We start from the raw sequence: 26,389 nt of genomic DNA, 5'->3' as shown, positions 1-26,389 counted from the left end.
CATTTATAATTTTGATTATTTAAGGAAAAGTAATCGCGAAAATAAAGTGGTTTTCAACTCGAAAACCGAACATAGTACCTACCCTATTTCAGAAAAAGAAACATAACCATAACTGACAAATATGCACTAATCAACAGTTCGTAAATATTCGCGGCACAACACGTTGTCAATTAATTTTAGTTTAAAACGCCGGTAGTCATTGTCATTCCATTTCTTTATCTTAAACCACTCGCTTGAAAATAAAAAGCACCCGAAAACTTCATCATAATAAAAAAATATTGTTTGTAATCGAAAAAAGAACACGTAAGTGTGTGAGCATTTTCTTTTCCGAATTTGCCAATACCACCGAAAAGCTGAGATACACAATGTTAACTAGTGATATAAAACTATATCTTATTTGGTTCATTGTACTTGGGACATTCGTGTATGGCCAATCAAAAGCTGACGTACCACGTCCGCTTGGTGTGGCGTTGACGAAAGCTTCTTTGTATAAACCAGGGCCAGGGGATTCATGGGAGTGCCTGGACAGCAGTAAAGTACTTAAATTTACACAAATCAATGATGATTATTGCGACTGTCTTGATGGCAGTGACGAACCCGGAACGGCGGCATGTCCTCAAGCAACATTTCATTGTGTAAATCGGGGTCATCGTGCACAGGATTTACCAAGTTCTCGTGTGAACGATGGAATTTGCGATTGTTGTGATGGTAGCGACGAATATACTGGTGCCAAATGTCCAAACGAATGTGATGAACTAGGTCGAGCGGAACGAGAACAGAGAAAATCTCAAGCAGAGATGTTAAAGAAGGGTGCAGCCAAACGTTCTGAAATGGTGGCCAAAGGTCAACATCTAAAAGCAGAAAGAGAAAAACGCCGACAGGAATTGGAGCATCGTCGCCAAGAACAGGAATCTTTGAAAAAGGAGAAAGAGGAATTGAAGAGACAAGCCGAGTCTATAGAAGCTGAAGCAAAGGCATATTTTAAGGAACTTCACAAAGAAGAAGCACAAACTGAAGATAGTCCCAAATCTGATGATTCTTTGCATAACGAAGCGGCTGAGCATTTTTCACATTACGATACAAATAAAGATGGTTTTGTCGAAATCATCGAATTACAAGTCGATGTTAACTTAGACAGAGATCGCAATGGCATAGTTAGTATTGAGGAAGCTAAATACTATTTGGACGAACGTGACCGTATTGATCTTGAATCATTTGTGGCCTTGTCATGGCCTCGTATAAAACCCATGTTGATGGTAGCGCAAGGTATTTTCAAACCACCACGCGACACGGAACAAGGTGACGAGGAGGAAGCTGGTAAAGAAACTGTAGAATACAAAAATGAGGAGTTGGATGATATGCTGAAGGAATATAATGAACGGGGTGAAGGTGAGTAAGGGAATAAAAATGTGGGATCCGTAAAGTAGAGTATTGAAGTTTTTGAAGTACGAGGTTATGTCCTTGATTGTCTGTGTGTAAACAAATAGAATAGCTTTTAAAAGCTATTCATCTGCAAATGTGAGAAAATATAACCATCCAAAGAACTTTTTAATTTTCGGAGAATTATTCAAGGTGGGCTACTGATCATAGCGCCACAGTTGCTTAGTATTGAACAGAAATTGAAATGCATCAATGTTTTAATGGTAGAAATTCACCAGTGGTAGTCCTAGTCCATATTTACTGACACTAACTGTACTGTACTGTATTTTTAGAAATACATCGCCCTGCTATCCATAACGACGAAGAAGAGGAAGAAGAAACATATGAAGATGATGAAGCCGATGTAGGAGAGGGTACTGTTGAAAATGCAAATACATCCGAACCGGAATATGATGACGAAACAAAGCGTCTAATCGAACAGGCTAATGAAGCTCGTAATGCCTATTCCGAAGTTGAACGAACTATTCGTGAAATTGAACAAGAAATAAAAGAGATCGATGATCAAGACTCAAAAGATTATGGACCTCACGATGAATATGTAACACTCGAGGGTGAATGTTACAAGTTTGAAGATCGCGAATATGTCTACACCTTATGTCCATTCGAACGGGCATCACAACAAGGACGAGGAGGTGGTGGTGAAACAACTCTTGGTAGATGGGACCAATGGTTGCATGAGGGCGATCAGAAATACACTAAACAAAAGTACGCACATGGTGCATCATGTTGGAATGGCCCACAACGTTCTGCAATTGTGCAGTTGAAATGTGCTTTAGAATCGAGAATCACATCGGTAAGTGAACCAAATCGTTGTGAATACTTTTTTGAATTCGAAACACCAGCCGCATGCGACGAAGAAGCATTCCATGCCGAAGAACAGCGTTTTAGAGATGAATTGTAAGAAAATATTTAGAGAAATACAACATGATATAAGCAGTTATTTACACAAAACCTAATGTAAAATAAGATTCTTAAGTTTATCAAATAAACGAAAGTTAACTGATACCATCATGTCTACTTCTCGATCATATTGAATTTCAATTTTTTTTTTTTCAAAAGAAAAAATATCTTAATGTTATCATTCCTTTTTTGATGTATTTAATAATAATTTTTTAATAAATGGAAGGAAAAAACAATGTATGTTTTATGTCATTATTATTATTTTCTTATTAACAAAAATATATGTCACTTAGACTAATATTTACGTACACATTAAATATTTGGAAGGGAATTAATGAAACAAAAAGACTAAGATTCGCTCACAGCGAGTCTCATGTCTTCTAAATATTCATCCATTTGTTGTTCTAAGGCTAAAATTAACCCAGTATTGCAATTTTCCGAACCAACGAATGTAAGTATTAAGGGTAGCTTATTCATTTGAACAACCTGAAAGAATATTAAATTTTTATGTTTGATTATAATAATTCGAGATTTGAAATTCATTGAATAACTAAACCTGATAGTTTGAATACATAGATATTATGGTCTTATTTCGCCCAAGTCCTAACTTTCCAGCCTGATCACTTGCTGTAGTAAATGTTGATATGAAGGAGGACGTCAATGTAAAATCTACATTTTTATCTTGACTTACACGCATTACTGGGGCTCCGTCACGATCCGTGATTTGTATGATATAAAGACCATTAATCCTAAAAAAATGTATGGGAAATAAATACACATAATTAAATTAGGAAACACGTAGTAATATTGAGGGCAGAAGTATTATACAGGCTGCTGAATATCAGAGTCGATGGAGCAACAATTTGCCAAAATTCCTGGTGTCACATTCAACACCCTTTCAAAAAATCTGCTCACGCATGAACTTTTTGATAAGGAAGGAGCATGTACGGAACCAGCAGGGAAATAATTAGCTGATAAAATACCAAATAGTTTAATGCATTGTGTGATATTGGGAAACCTTTTCAGGCAGTTAAATTTGCACAAAGTCCCCGTACATGAATACAAAAAAAAAGTGTTTTAACCATGAATATCTAGTTAGATCAAAAAAAAAAAAAAAATCAGAATGGAAAAATATAAGTAATTTTAAAGACAAAACCCCCAAATTATCCCTCCGCGTTGCAAAAATATACATTCAGCACCTCAGCTTTATAATCAAAAAGTCGACTTTGTAATAAGAACAACCAAATCGAAAATAATCCCAGACATAATGACTTTTCGAGCCATAATTCGTTTTATCCGAATAAAACATATGTAAATATTTTGTTATCAACAAGTTCACACATTATAGGGATTTCTATTGTCCCTTATCCAGTAAACTTTTGTTATTATATATGAAATATAACAATATATAAATATGTATGTAGTTCTATTTCTACTCACTTTTTCAAAAGATTCTCAAAGTAATTATTGATATCTTTCGACATTACTAGAGATGGAGTATCCATAAGTTTGTTTTTTTTTTTTTTGTTTAACAAATGCTATTTACAATTTAATCTTTTTAATAATATTTGGATTTTTACCATCTGATATATCCAATATTTTTCACATTTGTTAATTATTAGATATCGTATCGTCGCGCTATCCTCTGGAATATTGACGAACAAAGACAAGGTAGAACCAAAGACCAGCTGATTTAAATTTATTTTATTGTCCAAAAATATTTTAATTTGGCGGAGTTTTTTAGAATCCCCACCACGTCGAAAACAGTCGTATACGACAGCGCTGTCACTATTGAGAAGTTATACCTAAATTAACTTTCAAGGCGAAAGCCTGGGGAAACCTTGAAAAATAATAAAATTAAAAGCAAGTGCAAAGAATGGTGGTTGTATGTCAGCACGTGGAATTGGAAACTTATGCTATGTTCCCAACGACTCGTTTTCCTCATTCGTTTTTCCAAAACATTTCACCGTTCACACCGGGCTGAGATGTATTAGTTTGACAGTTATCATGGAAACTAGAAATTCACATTTACTCGAAAATCACATAAAGGGTGATTCTTTTGAGGTTAGGATTTTCATGCATTAGTATTTGACAGATCACGTGGGATTTCAGACATGGTGTCAAAGAGAAAGATGCTCAGTATGCTTTGACATTTCATCATGAATAGACTTACGATCTGCCACAACGTCGAATTTTCAGTGAATGGGCCCTAGAAAAGTTGGCAGAAAATCCGCTTTTTTATCGACAAATTTTGTTCAGCGATGAGGCTCATTTCTGGTTGAATGGCTACGTAAATAAGCAAAATTGCCGCATTTGGAGTGAAGAGCAACCAGAAGCCGTTCAAGAACTGCCCATGCATCCCGAAAAATGCACTGTTTGGTGTGGTTTGTACGCTGGTGGAATCATTGGACCGTATTTTTTCAAAGGTGCTGTTGGACGCAACGTTACGGTGAATGGCGATCGCTATCGTTCGATGCTAACAAACTTTTTGTTGCCAAAAATGGAAGAACTGAACTTGGTTGACATGTGGTTTCAACAAGATGGCGCTACATGCCACACAGCTCGCGATTCTATGGCCATTTTGAGGGAAAACTTCGGAGAACAATTCATCTCAAGAAATGGACCGGTAAGTTGGCCACCAAGATCATGCGATTTGACGCCTTTAGACTATTTTTTGTGGGGCTACGTCAAGTCTAAAGTCTACAGAAATAAGCCAGCAACTATTCCAGCTTTGGAAGACAACATTTCCGAAGAAATTCGGGCTATTCCGGCCGAAATGCTCGAAAAAGTTGCCCAAAATTGGACTTTCCGAATGGACCACCTAAGACGCAGCCGCGGTCAACATTTAAATGAAATTATCTTCAAAAAGTAAATGTTATGGACCAATCTAACGTTTCAAATAAAGAACCGATGAGATTTTGCAAATTTTATGCGTTTTTTTTTAAAAAAAAGTTATCAAGCTCTTAACAAATCACCCTTTATATGCAACCTATGTCCAAATAATTACCGCGAGCGCAAAGGGAAACAATTTTTTATGTTAAGGCCGGTACTCTGTTCGGTTTTCGCGTTGAAACTCCATACAAAACCAAAAAAATGCGAAAAATTTGCGAAATTTTTTCCATTTGTGATACTTTGTTTCTTCGTGTTGAAAAACTGACGTTTATAGCACGGCGCCATTTGCAATGTGAACTAAGAAATAATTTATTTATTAAAAACTATTTGTGCGGGTTTATAAATCATATTTTTTGTACATATTTTTGTTCCGAAACTATACAAAGGATCAAAGGAATAGCAGATCAATTGCCCAAGGAAAAAAGTAAGTAAGTAAGTAATAACTTTATTGAGTCTTCTTCTTCTCATTGACATATGAATACTTAACGAACAGTAACGAACCAAGGAAAAAATAAAATGTTATTTTGTCAAAACAAGCAACAACCACCAACTTAATCCAATATCGCTCCCTGTAAAATAGCGCTCCAAGCTACCTAAAAAAAATGCCGCTTTCTATGTGCGAAATAATGGTTTCCATAAAAATTTTTCGCAAGAATGAACATAGTACCGGCCTTTAAGGCCGGTACTCTGTTCGGTTTTCGCGTTGAATCTCCATACAAAACCAAAAATGCGAAAAACTAGCGAAATTTTTTCCATTTGTGATACTTTGTTTTTTCGTGTTGAAAAACTGACGTTTATAGCACGGCGCCATTTGCAATGTGAATTAAGAAATAATTTATTTATTAAAAACTATTTGTGCGGGTTTATAAATCAAACACGGACCATATTTTTGTTCCGAAACTATACAAAGGATCAAAGGAATAGCAGATCAATTGCCCAAGGAAACATAAAATGTTATTTTGTAAAAACAAGCAACACCACCAACTTAATCCAATATCGCTCCATGTAAAATAGCGCTCCAAGCTACCTAAAAAAACGCCGCTTTCTATGTGCGAAATAATGGTTTCCATAAAAATTATTCGCAAGAATGAACATAGTACCGGCCTTTATTTTAAAGCCTTAAAAGCCTTTGTTTATTCTTTTTTTTTTTCAATGAAACTTTTTTCAATATTTTGACATATATTTTGAATATGGTATGTCATTCGGGGTATATTACAAATTAGGTGGGTTCACATTCTAAAATTTACGTGTTTTGGAGGAAAACTTGTGTTTTTAACTTGTTTTTTAGTTTGGCGAAAACGACTCGTTTTGAAGTGTTTATAACGGGAAAACGTTTCAAACCCCAAAACATGCTTGGTGTGAACACCGTATTACTATGGTTACATTTTACATGCCACAGGCTACCACTATCAAAAAATGTCTCGTTACTATTGCTTACATGGGTTACTATTGGTAACTGACATTAAAATGTAAACAAAACAAATTGAAATTTTTTAATATCTTTTGTTTACTAACATTAAAATAATAAACAAAACTGACATTTGGATGTACTTGAATTCTGTTGTTGTTGTTTTTTGTTATACTGTAACTACCTGGGAATTACTGTACCATGTTTCCCTGCCAGCATTTCAAAGTTCATTTCATCCTCATCGCTACCACAGACTCGTAAATGTCACTACAACAATCGCCAACTGTGATGGGGGAAGCATATCAAAATGTACAAAATTTACATGGAAGTATTTTGCCATCACTACTGTTAAAAGAGTCATTTTATATGTTGTGAAACGCCAAGCGCAATTAGCTTATTTAAATAAAAACGAAAATAAGGTGATGAAAGCATAGTTATTTTTTTAAAAGTGTGAAAAGGTATATGGTGAACAATATTCGACTTGCCAAATGGAATAAAGTGATTGTTTTTCAGATATTTTTGCAGACACGCTGCAAAATCCATCGAGAACACTGGCTGGTAGACGCTGCAACATGTAACTCAACATCATTCTATTATTAATGCAAAAATTATGTTAAATGTGTTGTGCTAGTGGCATGTTATATTTATAAGAATTTATAAATGTTTAATCAATTTAATAAACATCTAAACAATCGTGTTTTACTTGACCACAGTGATTCTTTTACAACTTTATCAAAATACCATCTGGCAAAATCGGCGCGACTTGCACCGATGAGATGTTCTGGATAGAATACTAGTGCAACGATGTTCTGGATAGCCTATACAAATGTTGCATCCAGTGTTAAAAGAAAACAGCCCTAAAACTATTTAATAAAAATGTAAACGGTTTAAGGCCGGTATGCACCTCCAGCGAAATTTTCGGTAGCAAAAATTTATTTAAGTCTACAACAAAAAAACAGGGCTGTGTACACAAATTGTAAAGCAGCTAATCGCTTTTAAAAATTGTTAATATATGTTCCAAATATTCCTCAAATAAATTGTTTATTATTTACAGACCTTTTAAAACTCTTACGCACACAATGATTGTAATAAATTAAATGTTTGCTGCCAAAATATGCTTTTGACAACCCTGTTATTTTCATTAGAGGTGCGTACAAGCTTACGAAATTGAACGCTACCGAAAATTTCGTTAGCATAAATAGCAATGCATTTCTTATGGGAATGAAATTTTTCGCTAGAGGTGCATACCGGCCTTTACAAAAACAAACATACATTTGATTTCAATAAAAAAACGAAAACTTCTGTGAGTCACTGTATGTAATCATATGTTTTGATGGAAGACCAGACATATTGGGTGATGCAGTGAGGGGTGACGATGGAACGCTTTTGAATATTTACAAACATTTTTATTTTGCAATAAAACATCAAAGGGGGAAGGTGTGTTGGTGCGCATTTTGGCTTTCTAATATTGCATCAAATATAACAACGAATTAATATAGACCAATTCCGTACAACCTCTCCCCTCTTACCTATTTCGTCACATAGATAGTTTATATCTGAAAACAAATCTAGTTATTTTTATTAACAATAATAATAAAAAAATTAACAATATGGAAACTCAAACAAATGCAGTTGTCGCTGACGATAAAATTATGAATGGCATGACCAAATTACCAACACAAATGACCAATGGGAATAATTTAACAACGGTGCTGAAGGGCTTAAGAGAAGAGAATATTTCAAGTAAGACATTTCCGACTTAATGAAGACGATACACATTCAAGTACAAAGTTCATTGATGGGAATGTGTTAACCAAAAATCCAACCAAAGTATATGATCACTCATATATACATCGCCTAAATAGTTTGGTTGCGTTTCAAATCAATGAATATTGGATGATATTTTATTTGAATTTATATTATATAAATGTATTTCTAATTTTTAGATGGGAAAGTTGTAGCTGCTCGCACACAAAATTCATGGGAAGAAGTTACCATCGAAGTGCCTTGGGGTACTATTCAAGGTAAGTATAGGGCTGGTAACATAATAACTATTTATCTAATCAACCATCAACGTTTAACATGATTCAACATATTTGAATTTTGTTGGTATTGGTATGTAATCTTAAACCATCAGATTGTTAGTTTTATTGATTTATATTTTATTAGAAATGACTTAATGCGTTGCCAGGAAGTACGTGTCGCTTATATTAGTGTGGTATGATAATGAAAGTTTTATAGGACATTGTTAATGGTATATAAAGGGTGATTTGTTAAGAGCTTGATAACTTTTTAAAAAAAAAAAAAACGCATAAAATTTGCAAAATCTCATCGGTTCTTTATTTGAAACGTTAGATTGGTCCATGACATTTACTTTTTGAAGATAATTTCATTTAAATGTTGACCGCGGCTGCGTCTTAGGTGGTCCATTCGGAAAGTCCAATTTTGGGCAACTTTTTCGAGCATTTCGGCCGGAATAGCCCGAATTTCTTCGGAAATGTTGTCTTCCAAAGCTGGAATAGTTGCTGGCTTATTTCTGTAGACTTTAGACTTGACGCAGCCCCACAAAAAATAGTCTAAAGGCGTCAAATCGCATGATCTTGGTGGCCAACTTACCGGTCCATTTCTTGAGATGAATTGTTCTCAGAAGTTTTCCCTCAAAATGGCCATAGAATCGCGAGCTGTGTGGCATGTAGCGCCATCTTGTTGAAACCACATGTCAACCAAGTTCAGTTCTTCCATTTTTGGCAACAAAAAGTTTGTTAGCATCGAACGATAGCGATCGCCATTCACCGTAACGTTGCGTCCAACAGCATCTTTGAAAAAATACGGTCCAATGATTCCACCAGCGTACAAACCACACCAAACAGTGCATTTTTCGGGATGCATGGGCAGTTCTTGAACGGCTTCTGGTTGCTCTTCACTCCAAATGCGGCAATTTTGCTTATTTACGTAGCCATTCAACCAGAAATGAGCCTCATCGCTGAACAAAATTTGTCGATAAAAAAGCGGATTTTCTGCCACTGATTTTGGTAATAAAATTCAATGATTTGCAAGCGTTGCTCGTTAGTAAGTCTATTCATGATGAAATGTCAAAGCATACTGAGCATCTTTCTCTTTGACACCATGTCTGAAATCCCACGTGATCTGTCCAATACTAATGCATGAAAATCCTAACCTCAAAAGAATCACCCTTTATTAGAGTTTTGTTGGGGTATCTCGAAATACCACATAGAGCTATGTAAAAGCTGTATTTTAGAGCTTAATGCCTTTAAATACATGAAGAAAACGCTTACAGTTTTTTGTTATGAAATATGTTATGTTAGCTTGTAAGGTACATTTATAACTTCAAGTTTGGCCGACTATTAGACACCCTCCTAATGGCTGGTATAACGCAAATTCTTACGAAGATAAATATACCAATACAATTGGTTTGGTATCTTTAGTGGTCAGATTACGAAGCAATGAAGACAACAACAAAAACAATCAAAAAATCGATTAATATGGGAATTATATTAAATTCTATACACTAAGCTTTTGATAAAGTTCGTTTTTATAAGGTCCAAATTAGCGTAAGGAGTGGTGAGAGCTTGAGATTGATAACAATATAAGGAAAAAGGGACAATATGTGGCTATGCATTAATACGACAATTTTTTTGTTCTTAGGATTTAAGTCCAAAAGTCAATGCTAGTACCTCCCATATTATGGTTTATAGAACTAGTAATGGTTAGCTATACTGCGTGAGTTGATTTTACCATTTGAATGTCTTGAAAGCCTGTTTTTAAACTAACTCATGTAATATTTCGGTTATTATTTTTTTATGGTGTGGGTGCATATTCGAATCTTCGAACCTTTTAAGATTAGTCGGAGTAAGGTCCAAACAGCATGGCACATTAAAACCCGCCATCACCATATCACACACCATCATTGAAAGCCTTTTTGCTGTGCGATAGGAATTGATATGTTTCCAATGACCATTTGTTGCTAGTAGGGCATGTAACTGTAATGTGGGTCCCTTCTTGCTTAAAACACGTTCCAAAGAATTTGCTGATTTTCTTCATAGTATGTTTAATCAAGCTGCAAATAATACAGCAATAATCCCTTTGAATAATTAATATGGATTTTTTAAATAATTTGCCCAAACATCTTTTGATCATTTTCAACTTATTATCTTTACAGGTAAATGGTGGGGTACCCGCAACAAACAACCCATATTGGCTGTGCATGGCTGGCAAGATAATTGCGGCACATTCGATAGGCTTTGTCCTTTAATGCCTCCTGATATTCCAGTTTTGTGCATAGATCTACCGGGTCATGGAAAATCATCACATTATCCAAAAGGAATGCAATATTTCTTATTTTGGGATGGCATATGTTTAATACGGCGGATCGTACGAAAATACGGTTGGAAAAGAGTAACACTTATGGGTCACTCTTTGGGTGGAGCATTAACATTCATGTATGCAGCTTCATTTCCCTCGGAAGTTGAAAAACTTATTAATTTCGATATAGCTGGACCAACAGTACGCAGTATTGAGCGGCAAGCTGAGACAACCGGTTGGGCTTTAGATAAGTTCTTAGATTATGAAACATTGCCGGAGACAAAAGTGCCTTGCTATAACTTCAAAGAGATGGCGAAACTTGTTCTAGATGCTTATGACGGTTCGGTAGATGAACCTTCTGTAAAGATATTAATGGAAAGAGGTATGCAACCGGCTCCACAGCATCTGAATACTGAAGGCTATCACTTTTCCAGAGATTTACGTTTAAAAGTTTCGCTCTTAGGCATGTTTACTGCCGAACAAGTTCTAACCTATGCAAAACGTATACGTTGCAAAACTTTAAATATACGTGGTGATCCAGGTATGAAGTTTGAAAATCCTCATGTCTACGATCAGGTTATCGAAATTCTAAAGCAAAATGCCGAGCTACTGATATATAAAGTTGTACCTGGAACTCATCATTTACATCTTGTTACGCCCGAGCGTGTTGCACCAATAGTCAACGATTTCCTATTAAATATGTGAACGAAAAAAATTTTTTACATCAAAATCGATGAAAAATAAGAATAACAAAGAATATTAATGATAGTATGTAAAAGACAAACTACAGATTATATAAATCTTTATATGTACAAATATACATAATGGCATTGCTATGATTAGAATGATATTAATTAAATTAATAAGTTGTATTATATTTAGAAAAAACACCTAGCAAATTGTATTTGTATGCTTTAAATTGAGGTTGAAGTGGTTGATGGATACGCACGATATGTAGAACAAATATATACTAAACATATTTTGAATTAAACATTCACAATTTTAAAATTTGTTTAATGTGAAATTTTAATGTATCATTGGGAAGAAATGACTGCTAGAGTCTTCAAAAAATAAATTTATTTTGCTAAATTTTTGCACAGATCTGAAAATCGATTTGGTGGGGGCAATTTATTAATTCATATTTTGCAAAGTGAACCCAAATCAAACGGGTTGGATTAAATATGCTAACGCAGGACGGTCAAGAAGACCAATGCGAAAACTCGATTTTTCGATTTTGAAAACGTCAAAAGTTGATTATCGAATTTGAAGATTTGATGGGAAGTTCAAAGACTTCTATAAATAAATGCGCTTAAAAATTGTTGTTGTCGGGATATCATTATGTGTGGATATCTGGAACTGTCGAATGTACATATATAGCTTTCATACATCAATGGGATCTTTGCTTCTTCCGTCAATCCTTGTGGGTCCCGGTTTCCATCAATTGGTATTTTTTCTGTATGTTAATGGCCAATTCCTCATCCTCCAATTAGTATTTAACCGAAAAATAGACCAACGTCAGTTGTATTATCGACACGATTTTCTGGGAACCGTTTTTTTGGTTTAAAGTTTTTTTTTTTTTTTTTGGAACCGTTTTTTTGGTATGAGTTTTTTTTGGAACCGTTTTTTTGGTATGCGGTTTTTTGGAACCGTTTTTATACCCACCACCATAGAATGGTGACGGGGGTATAATAAGTTTTTCTTTCCGTTTGTAACACATCGAAATATCGATTTCCGACTATATATAAAGTATATATATTCTTGATCAGGGAGAAATTCTAAGACGATATAACGATGTCCGTCTGTCTGTCTGTTGTAATCACGCTACAGTCTTCAATAATGAAGCAATCGTGCTGAAGGCAGGTCAAGTTCGAAGATGGGCTATATCGGTCCAGGTTTTGATATAGTCCCCATATAAACCGACCTCCCGATTTGGGGTCATGGGCTTATAGAAATCGTAGTTTTTATCCAATTTGCCTGAAATTTGAAATCTAGAGGTATTTTAAAAGAGGTGTGCCAAAAATGGTGAGTATCGGTCCATATTTTGGTATAGCCCCCATATTGACCGATCTCCCGATTTTACTTCTTGGGCTTATATAAACCGTAGTTTTTATCCAATTTGCCTGAAATTGACAATCTAGAGGTACTTGAGGACCATCAAAAGGTGTGCCGAAAATGGTCCGTATCGTTCCATGTTTTGGTATAGACCGATCTCTCGATTTTACATCTTGGGTTTATATACAATTTGCCTGAAATTGGAAATTTATAGGTATTTTATGACCATAAAGAGGTGTGCCACAAATGGTGAGTATCGGTCCATGTTTTGGTATAGCCCCCTTATAGACGATATCCCGATTTTACTTCTTGGGCTTCTAGAATCCGAAGTTTTTATGCAATTTGCCTGAAATTGGAAATCTAGAGGTATTTTCTGGCCATAAAGAGGTGTATTTAATATGGTAGTGATTTGGCGCCAAAGATTTCCTTTTTTTCATTTATTTTGGTTCTTACGAGAAGGAATAATTTCATAAATAGTAATTAAGAGCTCAACAAATGTTTGTGAATTTTGGTTATTTTAGCAACGAATTATGATATACAATTTAGTTCAATTTTCGTTTACGGTAGTTCATATTTTTCAAAAACATTTTACATTTTGTCTGTGTAGGTAGACAGGAATGCTATTGAAAGAACTCTAAAATGGACCGATTGGACTAAAACCGCGTCTTAGCCATTGATCACGTAAAATGGTGTTCACAGACCGAGGAACATCTGAACGACGAGCGGACAGACGAATATAAAATGTTGACTAAATTTTCTATAGAAATGAAATATTGACCAAAGTTTCTATACAAATAAAATTATGACAAAATTTTCTATAGAAATAAAATTTTGACAAAATTTTCTATAGAAATAAAATTTTGACAAAATTTTCTATAGAAATAAAATTTTGACAACATTTTCTATAGAAATAAAATCTTGACAAAATTTTCTATAGAAATAAAATTTTGACAAAATTTTTAATTGCGTTAAAATTTTGACATTTTCTATAGAAATAAAATTTTGAAAAAATTTTCTATAGAAAAAAAAACCAAACTTTGGTTAAGAAATCGGTAGGAAAATCCTATATTGATTGAGTTTATCTTTATTCTCCACTAGAGGAGCTGTAGTAGGTATAATGGCAGCTCGATATTCACTTAGAGCATTCACCATTGTGAGAGCTGTAGTCAATTTTAAAGCTATTATTTTGAGTGTTCAAATTACAAACCTTTTCAAAATAAGCTTCATTCGTGTTTACTTTTTTTTTGTACGATTTCGAAAATAATGTGTAAATGCTAGACTAGAAAACAGTGGAGGGTGTAACATAATGAATTAAAAGCCTTATTTGTATTTGGTACTTTAGAACTTCAGTAAACAAAATAACATAATAATAACTTTCCTTAATTATAGAAAGTCCATAAAACTACTGTTTGCGTCATCGTTGGATCCGAAACCATAACCGCCACCGGTATCAAAATCCATAAAATCTTCATATGCATTTGAAGAATTTTTTTCATTTGATATATCCTTTTTTTGTGGTAAAGAAAAGTCCAAGGTATTCGAAAATGTCTTTGCATCATCATCAGTTTTGATTTCCTTTGAAATATCAAAGTTCATGAATGTATTTAAATCCTTTAAAGCTTTTCTTGATGTAGATGGAGATTCTGAATCTGATTCGGACGAAACTGATGAGCTTATAAGCAATTCTTCATAGAATGACTTTGGAAAATTTTCGGAGCGCTTAAATACAATGGGAGATTGTGGAGGCGGCATTATTTTTTCATCATTATTTTTGTTGATAGCAGAGTCCACCTTCTTATCTGTTCCATGATTTCCCAATACGTTTGGAGGGATGTTTTCTTTGGTGCGATCATCACTATAACTTTTCTTATCTTGTAAAGTTGGTGGACGCAAAACAATACACTCCAAAATATTGACTTTTTCCTTTGTTGGAGATATATTGGTTTTTTCTTCCTTCTGATTTGTAATTTTCTCCGTTTCAACTCTATTACAAGATGTTTTCGGAATACAAATTTCTGTGCTAATGACTGGCTCTTCCATTTCCTCAATAATTATTTGCGATTGAGGAGTAGCTGCGACAGTAGTATCGTGGGAATCTGAACTGCTACTGTCAGAAACGGTATCTGTTATATCATTAAATTCAAATTGTTCCTCCAGTTGAACTTTAAAACGAACATGTTTTGTATGTTTTGTCGTAATGGACTGATTAATTTCCATGGAATTATCTTGGCTATTGCGTAATATAGATTTCACCATTATATTTGTGGTATTTTCAATGACTGTTACTTCCGGTTTCACTTCGGTTTTACAAACATCTTGATTAAACGATTTAAGGATTTCAGCAAATGTTGGAAATTTTGGCATATATTTATTCGTTGCTTGTACCGATGTACACGGTAGCGACTTGGATGCATCCGTACTGATTGAACTTTTGTAGGGTGTTAAAGTACCAAATCTCTAAAGAAGGAAATTGATGAAATGTGTGAACCTTAAAGGAAATCATATACATGCCTTATTTTTTGCAACTGCAAGACGATGCTCCAACTCGATTTTTTTGTTCTTTAAACGCCTATATTCCTTTATATTCTTGAACTATAGAGTAAAAATTAAATACGCTAGTTTGGAAATAAAAAAAATGATTCCTATGTACCTTTTGGCTTAAGGTTTGTATTTCCTTGTATTTTTGTGCTAAGAGAACAATTAATTGGTATTGCTTTTCTTTGGCTGCATTCATGCGAGCCCGCGTTTCTTGTTTAGATTTTTCAAAGGAACTTCGGATTCTTTCAAGACTATTTTCAGCCTCCTTGTACTTTATTTCAGCGGCACGATATCTCTTTACTACGTCTCTTTGTTCCATTTTTTCATACCATTGTGATAGGGAATGGGAGTAGTTTTGCATTTGCTCCCACTCCTTTCGCAATTTTTGTTCCTTTTCCATGTGATCACATTGAAGTATTTTTGAAAAATCTATTTTCGATATAGCAAACCGAATATTGGTGCAGTTTTCTATTACTTTTGTGTTCATTAATTCTACGGAACTTTTCTCTGGTAGTTGATTGATGGGATCCATTGTCGTTTCCATATTGAAAAGTTCGATTTGGAGACGCCTTTGTTCTCGTTCCGTGTCTGGAAGTATAGGGAAAGATTGCAAAGACATTTCTAAACATAGCAACTAAGACTACATACCATCCAATTCACTCTCAAGTAACATATTTTCTTTTTCCAAAAGTTTGCCTCTTTTTAATAGTTCCTCAACTTTCGGATTATCTTCACAAAGTTTTTGGACAATTCCAAAAATTGTATTCAAGTGACTCATTTTAAAAAATTTTAGGAGCAATTACTAATTAGCACCCGTTGAGTACGATTGTTCAATAACGGTAAAATATGGATGTAACTGAATAACAACTTGAATTCACAGATCGAAGTCTCTCGAAAATGGAACAGTTAAGTCGTGACGCCGATGATAAGTTTCCCAATAAACACAGGATGAGCGTTTTTTAAATGCAATAACTTTTCAATTTGAGGGTAAATGTAATTTTCAACATAAATTCAACTTGACTTGAAATAGCTCATCTTCAATACATCTTCAAATTGTTTGCAAATTACTTCCAATTTGCCAAAATGTTGACGAAATGTTTGAAAAGGTGTTGAAGATAATATGAGAAAACTTTGACAAAACACTACCCTAAAATGCAACGAAAAAACCATGTGGTTTTTAAAGGTTGATTTACACACCATGCTTCTTCTTTGTGCAACGAAGATGTATAATTTTATGCCTTTTTACTGACTTTGTTTTCATTTTAAGGTAGGTACTATGTTCGCTTTTCGCGTTGAAATTTTCGCGGTCACTTTATTAAAACAGTTCAATATAAAGCAGATAAATTAACTCAATTGATGTGCAATTTCTTGTTCCTCTAGATTTCGGCAAGACTTTACAGGAATATGTCTGTTTTCATTTATAATTTTGATTATTTCAGGAAAAGTAATCGCGAAAATAAAGTGATTTTCAACTCGAAAACCGAACATAGTACACACCTTTAGCTGCTAAACTCGAACTTAGGGTAGGTACTATGTTCGGTTTTCGAGTTGAAAACCACTTTATTTTCGCGATTACTTTTCCTTATATAATCAAAATTATAAATAAAAACAAACTTATTCCTGTAAAGTCTTGCCGAAATCTAGAGGAACAAGAAACCACGCATCAATTGTGTTGATTTGTCTGCTTTATATTGAACTGTTTTAATAAAGTAACCACGAAAATTTCAACGCGAAAAGCGAACATAGTACATACCTTTAAGCTGAGTACTATGTTCTGTTTTCAAGCTGAAAACCAGCTTGTTTTCAAGGTTACTTTTTTTAATTAACTAATTTAGAAATATAAAATTATTTGCAATCAATTCCTTTGATCTTTTCCATCCATAATTTGCAGAGACTTGATAAAAATGTTATCGTCTTCATATATATTTTTGCACTTTTAATTTAGTGTTTTGGTGAAAAACTCGAACATAGTACTCACCTTTAAGGTGGAATTACATACATTAAGGTATGTACTATGTTCGCTTTTCGCGTTGAAATTTTCGTGGTTACTTTATTAAAACAGTTCAATATAAAGCAGACAAATCAACACAATTGATGCGTGGTTTCTTGTTCCTCTAGATTTCGGCAAGACTTTACAGGAATAAGTTTGTTTTTATTTATAATTTTGATTATTTAAGGAAAAGTAATCGCGAAAATAAAGTGGTTTTCAACTCGAAAACCGAACATAGTACCTACCCTTACGTTGTATTCGAATGCGTTGACGAATACGATTCTTCAATTGAGTTACACAGCATGCGTCGGAACACCAATGAATTTGCTAATTACATTCCTTGCCTCTACGCTCTTTTTTGTTTTCCACGCACTTTTTAAAGTATAGGACTTTATGAATTTAGCTTCAATCAATAATTCTTGATTTGTTTACATGTTGTTTAATGTTGTCATCGCACACGACGCATTGAAAAGTAAAAAGTTCGTTAACTTTATGCGTCATATGCATAGGTTACTTTTGTCGTGTAACTCAAACAATAGTAGTTCCCACATTTTAACTTTTTTTTTGACAACAGCATAAAACGTACGCAAGTTTTTACACCATTCCTCACCACCACCATTCCTTTTTTGGAACCGTTTTTTTAATACCCACCTTAAGGCCGGTACTATGTTCATTCTTGCGAAAAAATTATATAGAAACCATTATTTCGTGGTTGTTGCTTGCTATTACAAAATCTGCTACTCCTTTGATCCTTTGTATATTTTCGGAACAAAAATATGATCCGTGTTTGCGTTATAGACCCACACAAATAGTTTTAATAAATAATTTTTTTCTTAATTCAAATTGCAAATGGCGCCATCCTGGCGCTATAAACCTCAGTTTTTCAACTCAAAAGAATCAAAGTACCACAAATGGAAAAATTTTGCTAGTTTTTTTTCGCACTTTGTGGTTTTGTATGGAGTTTCAACGCGAAAACCGAACAGAGTACCGACCTTTACCAGAGAATCCCTGCCAGCATTTCAAAGTTCCATTTCATCCTCATCGCTACCACAGACTCGTAAGTGAGACTGCAACAATCGCCAACTGTGATGGAGGAAGCATATCAAAAAGTACAAAATGTACATGAAAGTATTTTGCCATCACTATTCTTATGCGCTTTACAGATTATCAGTTATTCCGGGCGACAGTGCTCGTGTCGAACATATCCCATATATTGTGCACATTATCAGTTAAGTCCGAAGGCATAATCGATACTGCTGCATGTTTATGGGATCGATAACACATTTACCGATTATTTAGTCATCGCCGACAAGTCGTATCGATCCGATACACTGTAAGATTCTTTACAAACACCGACATTCCGTCCGGAATAACTGATAATCTGTAAAGTGCATTAGAAGAGCCATTTTATATTTTGTGAAACGCCAAGCGCAACTAGTTTTTATAATTTATATAAATAAAAAGAGAAATGAAGTGCTGAAAACATTGTTACTCTGCTTAAAAATGTGAAAGGTATATTGGTGAAAAATTTTTTACTTTCCAAATTGAATAAAGTGATTGTTTTTCAGATATTCTTCTAGAAACGCTTCCACCATCGAGAATAAGAACACTGGCTGATAGACTGCAACATGTAACTCAACATCATTATATTATTAATGTTAAAAATTATGTTAAATGTGTTGTGATAGTGGTATAAATGTTATATTTATAAGAACTTATAAATGTTTAATCAAAATAATAAACATCCAAAAAATCTTGTTTTACTTGACCACATGATTCTTTTACAACTATCTTAAAATTCACTTTTTCTGATTGTTTGAAGGGGCTCTTATTGGCGTCGTTCTAAATTTATTAAAAAAAGGCACCTAATAATTGCACTCATGCAATACTTTTTTGTAGTAACTTGGAGTGGTACAACTTCTCAATAGGGACGGCGCTTTTCCGACGAGTTTTGGATGCCGTATAAGATTGTTTTCGACGTGGTGGGGGTTCTCAGAAGCACCGTCAAATTCAAAAAATGTTGGCAGGGTTGTGATAAATTACATTTAAGGTATACGAACCGTTATGAGATAAATTGTATATCCAATCTATCAATCAAATTTTTATTTTATTCATCTCTGTGGGTCATGAAATTGTTACAGAAACGTAATATTGAATTAGTTTGAATAAAAAATACAGTTTCATGGCAAAAATACAAAAAAAATAAGAAATGTTACGGCTAGGATGTCCAAAACGGCAGTTTTGGAATTTTAGATATGAGAAACTGCTGTAATGCGCTTTACAGACTATCAGTTATTCCGGACGGAATGTCGGTGTTTTTAAAGAATCTTACAGTGTGTCGGATCGATAGGACTTGTCGGCGATGAATAAATAATTGGTAAATGTGTTATCGATCCCATAAACATGCAGCAGTATCGATTATGCCTTCGGACTTAACTGATAATGTGCACAATATATGGGATATGTTCGACACGAGCACTGTCGTCCGGAATAACTGATAGTCTGTAAAGCGCATAAGAAAATATCAGTATACAATCTTTGCTTGTGCTTGAAACGTCGTGAAGGAAACAGTTTGGTTTGTTGGCATCACTTGTTGTAAAAATATGCGGTTCACATTTACCAAATATAATGACGCTCCGAAACAGGGTTGTCCAGATTTGGATAGTTTGGTTTAGTTTGGATATGAAGATAAATTTATTCGCGGGTGTTTTGTTTATTTTGGAATAATACAGACGTTTAGCCTATGAAGTGATAAATAAAAAGGTTGAAAATATAACAAATCTATCGGAAATCAAACGAAATAGTGAATAATCATACAAAATAAGCAAGCTTTTTATTCATAGCATTGTAAGCATTAGGGGTCAAACATTGACTTTCCTGTACGCCGCAATAAGAAATAGTCAAGTTCATTTCCTCTAAACGAGAAAAATAGAAAAATACTGGGAAACCGGGGAAAAGCAAAAGAAAGCCGGTTTTATATGTAATTTCTTTTTTTCAATGACATTTTAGTACAGTCTATGCGGCTGTGCGAGAGGCACTTGCTTTGACAGAGTGTGCATAAGATTTTTGCGTGTGAATGTGTGTGTGTGTTCATTTGCTCTCTTCGTGGTGGTTAAAATAATTTCGAGTTTGCTCCCCTTGTTTTTCCTTACAATTCAACACATTTCTCATTTCATGCCTGACGCTGCTAGTGTATGTGCTGGATGTGAGTGTGTGTTGTAGTTGCGTTGAAATGTTGAGTTAATTTTTTGGGAACAGTTGGCTCGTATTTTATTTTGCTCTACCGCTTGCTTCCATTCCTTTTAGTTTGATTGTGGTGTTATTACGTACCCATCCGTGCGTTTCGTTTGTGTGTGTATAATCTTGTCGTCACTGTGGAATTTAATCAGTTCGCGGACGTTTTGGGGATTTATATGCTTTCCAACCTACCACAGGCGAATAATAAGAAAAACAAATAACTATAAAAAATCTTAAAAGCATTAAGTGTGTCAAATAAAAAGAAGTAGGAATTGTGAAATAGCTCTAATTATGGCTACGAAATCAAAACGCGCGGGTACTGCCACGCCCCAGCCGGGTGGCACTAGCACTCCATTAATGACTGGATCGCATCGTCCATCCAGTCCTTTGAGTCCCACTCGTCATTCACGTCTGGTAGAAAAAGCTGAATTGCAAAATTTGAATGACCGTCTAGCAGCATACATCGATCGAGTACGCAACTTGGAGACAGAAAATGCCCGCCTCTCTATAGAAGTGCAAACAACACGCGATACCATAACGCGTGAGTCCACAAATATCAAGTCGATGTATGAAAATGAACTCGGTGATGCCCGGCGTTTATTGGATGATACGGCCCGTGAAAAGGCTAAATTAGAAATCGATATTAAACGGCTGTGGGAAGAGAACGAGGAATTGAAGGCCAGATTGGATAAGAAAACTAAAGAATGCTCTATAGCCGAAGGTGAGTTTTGTGTGCTTGTTATTTTTATTGTTGTTTTGTTTTTCTTTCAATGTTCCATATAAAACCAGTCGCCGCTTTGATATACATGTGTTTTCGCTTTTTGTCTATGTCAAATTCTATATTTGACAATTGGCTACTGTTTTGTATATATGTAGATGCGGGTGACATTTATTTAAGTAGTATATAGTGTTGCCAACTTTTACTTTTTGTAATGGTTATCTGCCGGCTTGCAATTTCCTTTTTTGCAAATGATTAATGAGCTTACTTTTTTCTTCTTTAGGAAATGCCCGTATGTATGAATCACGGGCCACAGATTTGAGCGCCAAATACAGTGCTGCAAATGCTGATCGTAAAAAGGCTGTTGATGACCTCAACGAACTGCAAAAGGAACTTGATCGCCTACGAAAACAACTGGATGAGGCTCGTAAGCATTTGGAGGATGAGACATTGGCCCGTGTCGATTTGGAGAACAATATACAGAGTTTGCGTGAGGAGCTTACCTTTAAAGATCAAATCCACTCACAAGAAATCAATGAGACCCGTTCACGCCGTCAAGTTGAGATCAGTGAAATTGATGGCCGACTATGCGAGCAGTATGAGGCTAAATTGCAACAATCACTTCAAGAATTGCGTGAACAATATGAAGGACAAATGCGGGCAAATCGCGATGAAATTGAAATGTTATACGAGCAGAAGATTAAAAATCTACAGGCTGCGGCCAATCGCAATTCTGGGGCAGCTTCCAGTGCCATCGATGAGCTACGTGCTACTCGTACACGCATCGATACATTGAATAGCCGCATCAGTGAATTGGAATCAACTAATGCCGCTTTGAATGCTCGCATTCGCGATTTGGAACAGTTGTTGGATAACGAACGAGCTCGTCATAATTCCGATATTGCCGCTTTGGAAGCAGAATTGCAACGTTTGCGTGATGAGATGGCCTTGCAACTTCAAGAATATCAAGATTTAATGGATATTAAGGTATTTGATAAAATTCAGTCCAAATTCTTCTCATGTAGTTTATGTGTGAAACTATAGTGGTAATTTTTGTGTGCTACCACTATAGCCTACTTTAAACATAGGTTATCTTGTTTGTTGTGATGCTAGATATGGCCACGATTCCGATTCTACTTAAGGACACCTTCTCTTTGTAGTAGTCCCAATGATGAGTCAAGCAATGTGTGAAACCTGTTAACAAAATTTCGACACACCATCGCTGTAGAATCTATGCCAGGGACCAAGGCTCTTTTAATCCTCATTACCTGGTTAAGCGCTAGAGTAAAGCCCGCCCTTCTATCATTGTTACCGATTCGAGTGATCAAAACCGGTGGATCGGTTTATCTTCTAACAAAATCCCAATATCGGTGTACTGTTAAAACCGCTGTTTTCTAGCGCTAAACAAATATTTTCATTATAAACTTGTCAGTTTAATGCTACATTTAGGCAAAAACATCGGGGTATTTTAATCAAGTAAAATGGAAGCAATTCCAAAAAGGGGAATTGTCGACTTATTTTCCCCATGAGTTTTTGTTACAATAAAATTACAACTTCTTGTTTTTATGAAAACCAGTTTAGCCGGTTATGCGGGTTATTTGTTTCAAAAAACACCGTTTACCGGATATGGACAAATGTCCGGTTATTTAAAACCGAGTAAAAGAGACTCTCAAAAAACTGTTTTTTTATTACTACAACCGATCTAACTTATATCCTTCATCACAAATGTAGGTTAACGGATTTTGGAATGCGGGTAGAAACAATTTCGAAATTGTACCAACATAAAAGAACTTACCAGACTTCACCCTTTACAATACTAAATTGTATATCTAGATAAGGCGGAATGGGTTATTTCAGTTAGAGGTGTGCGCGTGACTTTAATTTAACTCACGCACATTCACCAAGCAAAATGTTTATTCACGCACGATACGTGTGGTAGCCAATCCCACTCACGCACATTCACGAAATGAAAACCAGTACTCACGCACGAACTACTTTAAAAGACTCACGCTCACGCACGATTCACGACAATTCGCGAGACTCACGACATTTTCCAAACGGAAAACAGCAAAGGTAACAAAATCCAAAAATAGAATATAGTACGAATTAAATCTTGATTTTTTTCGTGATTTTGTGGAAATTGTATTCACGAAAATACACGAGAGTTCCTTCAAATTTTGTTCACGACTCACGTGAATCACGCGTGTTACAAGCTGTAATACGCGCACAGCTGTAATTTCAGTGTTGAAAAATTACTTTATAAGTGGTACCTCATACTATTTGTGGGTTCGTCTTATTGTAGATCGCTATAAAGAAGTGACTAGAAACTAGGCGTTTTGCAAATTCTATCAACATAAAAAAATATTCTATAAGATGTACCTCAAATAGAGGGGTTAATTTCATTATAGATCACTATAAAGAGGTGAAACCAGAATTGTTCTGCGATGATTGGCATGAGGAATGTTTCCGCAGTACTTAATGTTATTCTTAGGTAGTAACTTTTTCGAAATCGTAAAACTGTTTCCTTAATAACATTTTCCAAGAATTAGGTAATTTATAGAATTATTTAGATTATAACACCATAAATAACGATCTATAACTCGTTTTTTCTTTTAAAATATTTAATATCCATCTACTTATATTGATAGTTATCATAAATATCTATATTTCCTAGATATTAGAATTTTATCCAATTCGTATGATATACACAGTCAGTTGCAGATTGCGACTACTAAACCATATAATTTGCGTAAAATATATAGACTCTAAACAACCAGTAGGGAGTAGGATATAACCAATTCTTAAAAATAGGGTCTATAATCCTACCATACCATTTTTATTTATTAACAAAAATATATATTCTTAAATAATATACTATAGTTCTGCGTATTCTTCATAACACTCTTTTCAGGTATCCTTGGATTTGGAAATTGCAGCCTACGATAAACTTTTATGTGGTGAAGAAACTCGTCTAAATATAACCCCAGGTCCCGGCTCAGCAAATGCTAGTTCTTTTAGCCAATCTCTACGCTCTTCTCGGGCTACCCCGCATCGTAAGACACCTATGCGTGCTCCTTCCACTTCTTCGGGAGCCTATAAACGCAAACGTACTGTAGTCGATGAATCCGAAGATGTCAGCCAATCGGAATATTTCGTTACCAGTAGTGCCAAAGGTGACATTGAAATTTCCGAATTCGATCCCGAGGGCAAATTTGTCAAGGTACATAATAAAGGTGCCAATGAGATTCAAATTGGAGGATGGCAAATAAAACGTAATGCGGATGGTAAGGAGACAACCTTCAAGTTCCATCGCACTGTAAAAATTGATGCTGGTGCCACTGTCACTGTATGGTCTTCCGACGTTCCCGGCGTAAGCCACGAGCCTCCAACTAATATTGTTATGAAAACACAAAAATGGCTTAGTGGAGAAAGCATAAAGACATCTCTTTTCAATGCAGATGGTGAAGAAGTTGCTGGAGCAGAACGCGTGAAACGTACCATAATACGTCACGTGTCACGTCATCGTACGGGTGGTGCCACAAGCGGTCGTCAAAGTGTATCCGTATTCGATGGAGTAGGCAACGAAGATTTGTATCACCAACAAGGAGATCCTGAACAACAACAGGGCGAAGAGAAATGTCGTTTGATGTAAACTAAGTGAAAAAGAAGAGCGCCGAAGAGATTTGGAGAAGTGGTAGAAACCGAGACAATGTTTTAAAGTGTAGTTTTTAGGAAAGGAGCGTATGTTAGATACAACTCCATAAACGAAGATGACGCGCAAGTTTACTATTTTTTATTTTTATTTTCAAATAAGAATTGTATTTGCTTCCTGCTCAATTTCTCTTTAATAGATTTCTTCAACTAAATACCATTGCAAATTCATAATTTCAATATAAAAAGAAGACAATGTAATTTATAAAAAACACACACTAACCGATTCAAAGTTAATTATTTACCCTCTAAGTTTTGTATTTACACATATGAATAAGAGGGATTTTTAAAGCAGTCATTGGATTATTGGTTATATTTTTTCTTATAGTTTTTAATTGGTCACGATCAAATTGATGTCATAAAATATAACCACAACCCTCTACCTACCAGCATATCAAACACAGTTTGAAAAAAGAATATGTATATCCAATAACCGCTGCCACCACATAGACTGGTTCTTATCACAAATTTATTTTGTAATTACATCTAAAATCCCTGCAAGTGGACACATTTATATTAATATTTTTTTACAAATTGTTTCTACTTAAAAGAGAGAAAACATACACTTAAATTTTCTTTCCTTGTAACTATAAGTAATCTAACCTTAACTATAGTATAACAACCAGAAAAGAATATGCCTTTTGGGCAAGACATGAAAATAAACCAACACAATGTACAAATTTATGTTTCAGTAAAAGAACAAAACGATTTTTCTTTTTCTAAATTTTGGTAAATTGTTTCACTTTTATATGGTATTCAATTAAATATTTTTTTATCTTTAACTAGTATACACTCTATTAAGGTAGTGTTAGGTTTTGTTGCTAATATAAACTACTAGGTGATTTTCAAAATGTGAACATAATTTTATATTCAAGTTTACCTCGTTATAAAAAGTTTTAACTAATTACTATAATTTATACATAGGCTTCTGGAAATATTTTTTGTGTAAAGAAATTTCTTAATTTTCATTTCAATCAAAATTAAATACTATCAATAATTTATTTAAACAAAAAATACCTTTAAGTATAGACAACTCTACACATACATACTATAAACTTATAGTATGTCTGTAATTATAATGACAACATGGCACAGAAAAAATTCTATCATCAATTTTTTGTTAGGGTTTCAGTTCGACATTTCTCGACTGTGAATATCAGGATTTTACATACGATAGGTT

General features: G+C 34.7%; 5 protein-coding genes across 8 annotated transcripts; 3 read left to right on the top strand and 2 right to left on the bottom strand.

Annotated features, from left to right (window-relative positions):
• Positions 1-194: 194 nt before the first annotated feature.
• GCS2beta (glucosidase 2 subunit beta) lies at positions 195-2,445 on the top strand. Its single transcript, XM_075296548.1, has 2 exons — positions 195-1,389; positions 1,713-2,445. The coding sequence occupies exons 1-2, from the start codon at positions 366-368 to the stop codon at positions 2,339-2,341; spliced, it is 1,653 nt and encodes a 550-aa protein (XP_075152663.1). The 5' UTR covers positions 195-365; the 3' UTR covers positions 2,342-2,445.
• Positions 2,446-2,578: 133 nt separating this feature from the next.
• On the bottom strand, positions 2,579-3,956 carry Lamtor3 (Late endosomal/lysosomal adaptor, MAPK and MTOR activator 3). The gene is made up of 3 exons (XM_075296550.1): positions 3,781-3,956; positions 2,897-3,089; positions 2,579-2,826 (listed from the first exon to the last, which is right to left on the bottom strand). The coding sequence occupies exons 1-3, from the start codon at positions 3,843-3,845 to the stop codon at positions 2,689-2,691; spliced, it is 396 nt and encodes a 131-aa protein (XP_075152665.1). The 5' UTR covers positions 3,846-3,956; the 3' UTR covers positions 2,579-2,688.
• A 4,075-nt stretch (positions 3,957-8,031) lies between these two features.
• On the top strand, positions 8,032-11,971 carry kraken (serine hydrolase like 2 kraken). The gene is made up of 3 exons (XM_075296547.1): positions 8,032-8,383; positions 8,587-8,664; positions 10,821-11,971. The coding sequence occupies exons 1-3, from the start codon at positions 8,251-8,253 to the stop codon at positions 11,666-11,668; spliced, it is 1,059 nt and encodes a 352-aa protein (XP_075152662.1). The 5' UTR covers positions 8,032-8,250; the 3' UTR covers positions 11,669-11,971.
• Positions 11,972-14,314: 2,343 nt separating this feature from the next.
• Positions 14,315-16,811, bottom strand: LOC142226489 (uncharacterized). The gene is made up of 4 exons (XM_075296546.1): positions 16,202-16,811; positions 15,666-16,141; positions 15,527-15,607; positions 14,315-15,472 (listed from the first exon to the last, which is right to left on the bottom strand). The coding sequence occupies exons 1-4, from the start codon at positions 16,329-16,331 to the stop codon at positions 14,399-14,401; spliced, it is 1,761 nt and encodes a 586-aa protein (XP_075152661.1). The 5' UTR covers positions 16,332-16,811; the 3' UTR covers positions 14,315-14,398.
• Positions 16,812-20,159: 3,348 nt separating this feature from the next.
• On the top strand, positions 20,160-25,914 carry Lam (Lamin). Of its 4 annotated transcripts, none has more exons than XM_075296543.1 (4): positions 20,160-20,306; positions 20,850-21,501; positions 21,782-22,485; positions 24,410-25,914. In XM_075296543.1, exons 2-4 carry the CDS (start codon positions 21,072-21,074, stop codon positions 25,148-25,150), a joined length of 1,875 nt encoding a protein of 624 aa, XP_075152658.1. In that variant the 5' UTR covers positions 20,160-20,306; positions 20,850-21,071; the 3' UTR covers positions 25,151-25,914. The 4 variants fall into 4 exon arrangements, with proteins under 4 accessions (XP_075152658.1, XP_075152660.1, XP_075152657.1 ...); XM_075296545.1 differs by having other exon boundaries at positions 20,184-20,306; positions 20,978-21,501; XM_075296542.1 differs by having other exon boundaries at positions 20,235-20,390.
• Positions 25,915-26,389: the final 475 nt, after the last annotated feature.

Source organism: Haematobia irritans, chromosome 2 (genome assembly GCF_050003625.1).
Source record: "Haematobia irritans isolate KBUSLIRL chromosome 2, ASM5000362v1, whole genome shotgun sequence".
In the NCBI taxonomy this organism is placed as follows: Eukaryota; Metazoa; Arthropoda; class Insecta; order Diptera; family Muscidae; genus Haematobia; species Haematobia irritans.
Note: the sequence above shows the minus strand (reverse complement) of the source record. Positions and strands in the feature narration are given on the sequence as shown.

What these genes read in the sequence shown, in the direction of transcription:
- GCS2beta (XM_075296548.1), top strand. Translation starts at nt 366, where the DNA reads ATGTTAACTAGTGATATAAAACTATATCTTATTTGGTTCATTGTACTT. An exon ending in ATATAATGAACGGGGTGAAG is followed by an intron (nt 1,390 to 1,712) that starts GTGAGTAAGGGA and finishes CTGTATTTTTAG; the next exon opens with AAATACATCGCCCTGCTATC.
- Lamtor3 (XM_075296550.1), bottom strand. Translation starts at nt 3,845, where the DNA reads ATGGATACTCCATCTCTAGTAATGTCGAAAGATATCAATAATTACTTT. An exon ending in TTTGAGAATCTTTTGAAAAA is followed by an intron (nt 3,090 to 3,780) that starts GTGAGTAGAAAT and finishes ACATTTTTTTAG; the next exon opens with GATTAATGGTCTTTATATCA. An exon ending in CTATGTATTCAAACTATCAG is followed by an intron (nt 2,827 to 2,896) that starts GTTTAGTTATTC and finishes ATATTCTTTCAG; the next exon opens with GTTGTTCAAATGAATAAGCT.
- kraken (XM_075296547.1), top strand. Translation starts at nt 8,251, where the DNA reads ATGGAAACTCAAACAAATGCAGTTGTCGCTGACGATAAAATTATGAAT. An exon ending in AAGAGAAGAGAATATTTCAA is followed by an intron (nt 8,384 to 8,586) that starts GTAAGACATTTC and finishes TCTAATTTTTAG; the next exon opens with ATGGGAAAGTTGTAGCTGCT. An exon ending in GCCTTGGGGTACTATTCAAG is followed by an intron (nt 8,665 to 10,820) that starts GTAAGTATAGGG and finishes TTATCTTTACAG; the next exon opens with GTAAATGGTGGGGTACCCGC.
- LOC142226489 (XM_075296546.1), bottom strand. Translation starts at nt 16,331, where the DNA reads ATGAGTCACTTGAATACAATTTTTGGAATTGTCCAAAAACTTTGTGAA. An exon ending in TACAAACCTTAAGCCAAAAG is followed by an intron (nt 15,608 to 15,665) that starts GTACATAGGAAT and finishes TTTACTCTATAG; the next exon opens with TTCAAGAATATAAAGGAATA. An exon ending in TTGCAGTTGCAAAAAATAAG is followed by an intron (nt 15,473 to 15,526) that starts GCATGTATATGA and finishes TTCCTTCTTTAG; the next exon opens with AGATTTGGTACTTTAACACC.
- Lam (XM_075296543.1), top strand. Translation starts at nt 21,072, where the DNA reads ATGGCTACGAAATCAAAACGCGCGGGTACTGCCACGCCCCAGCCGGGT. An exon ending in AGAATGCTCTATAGCCGAAG is followed by an intron (nt 21,502 to 21,781) that starts GTGAGTTTTGTG and finishes TTTCTTCTTTAG; the next exon opens with GAAATGCCCGTATGTATGAA. An exon ending in AAGATTTAATGGATATTAAG is followed by an intron (nt 22,486 to 24,409) that starts GTATTTGATAAA and finishes CACTCTTTTCAG; the next exon opens with GTATCCTTGGATTTGGAAAT.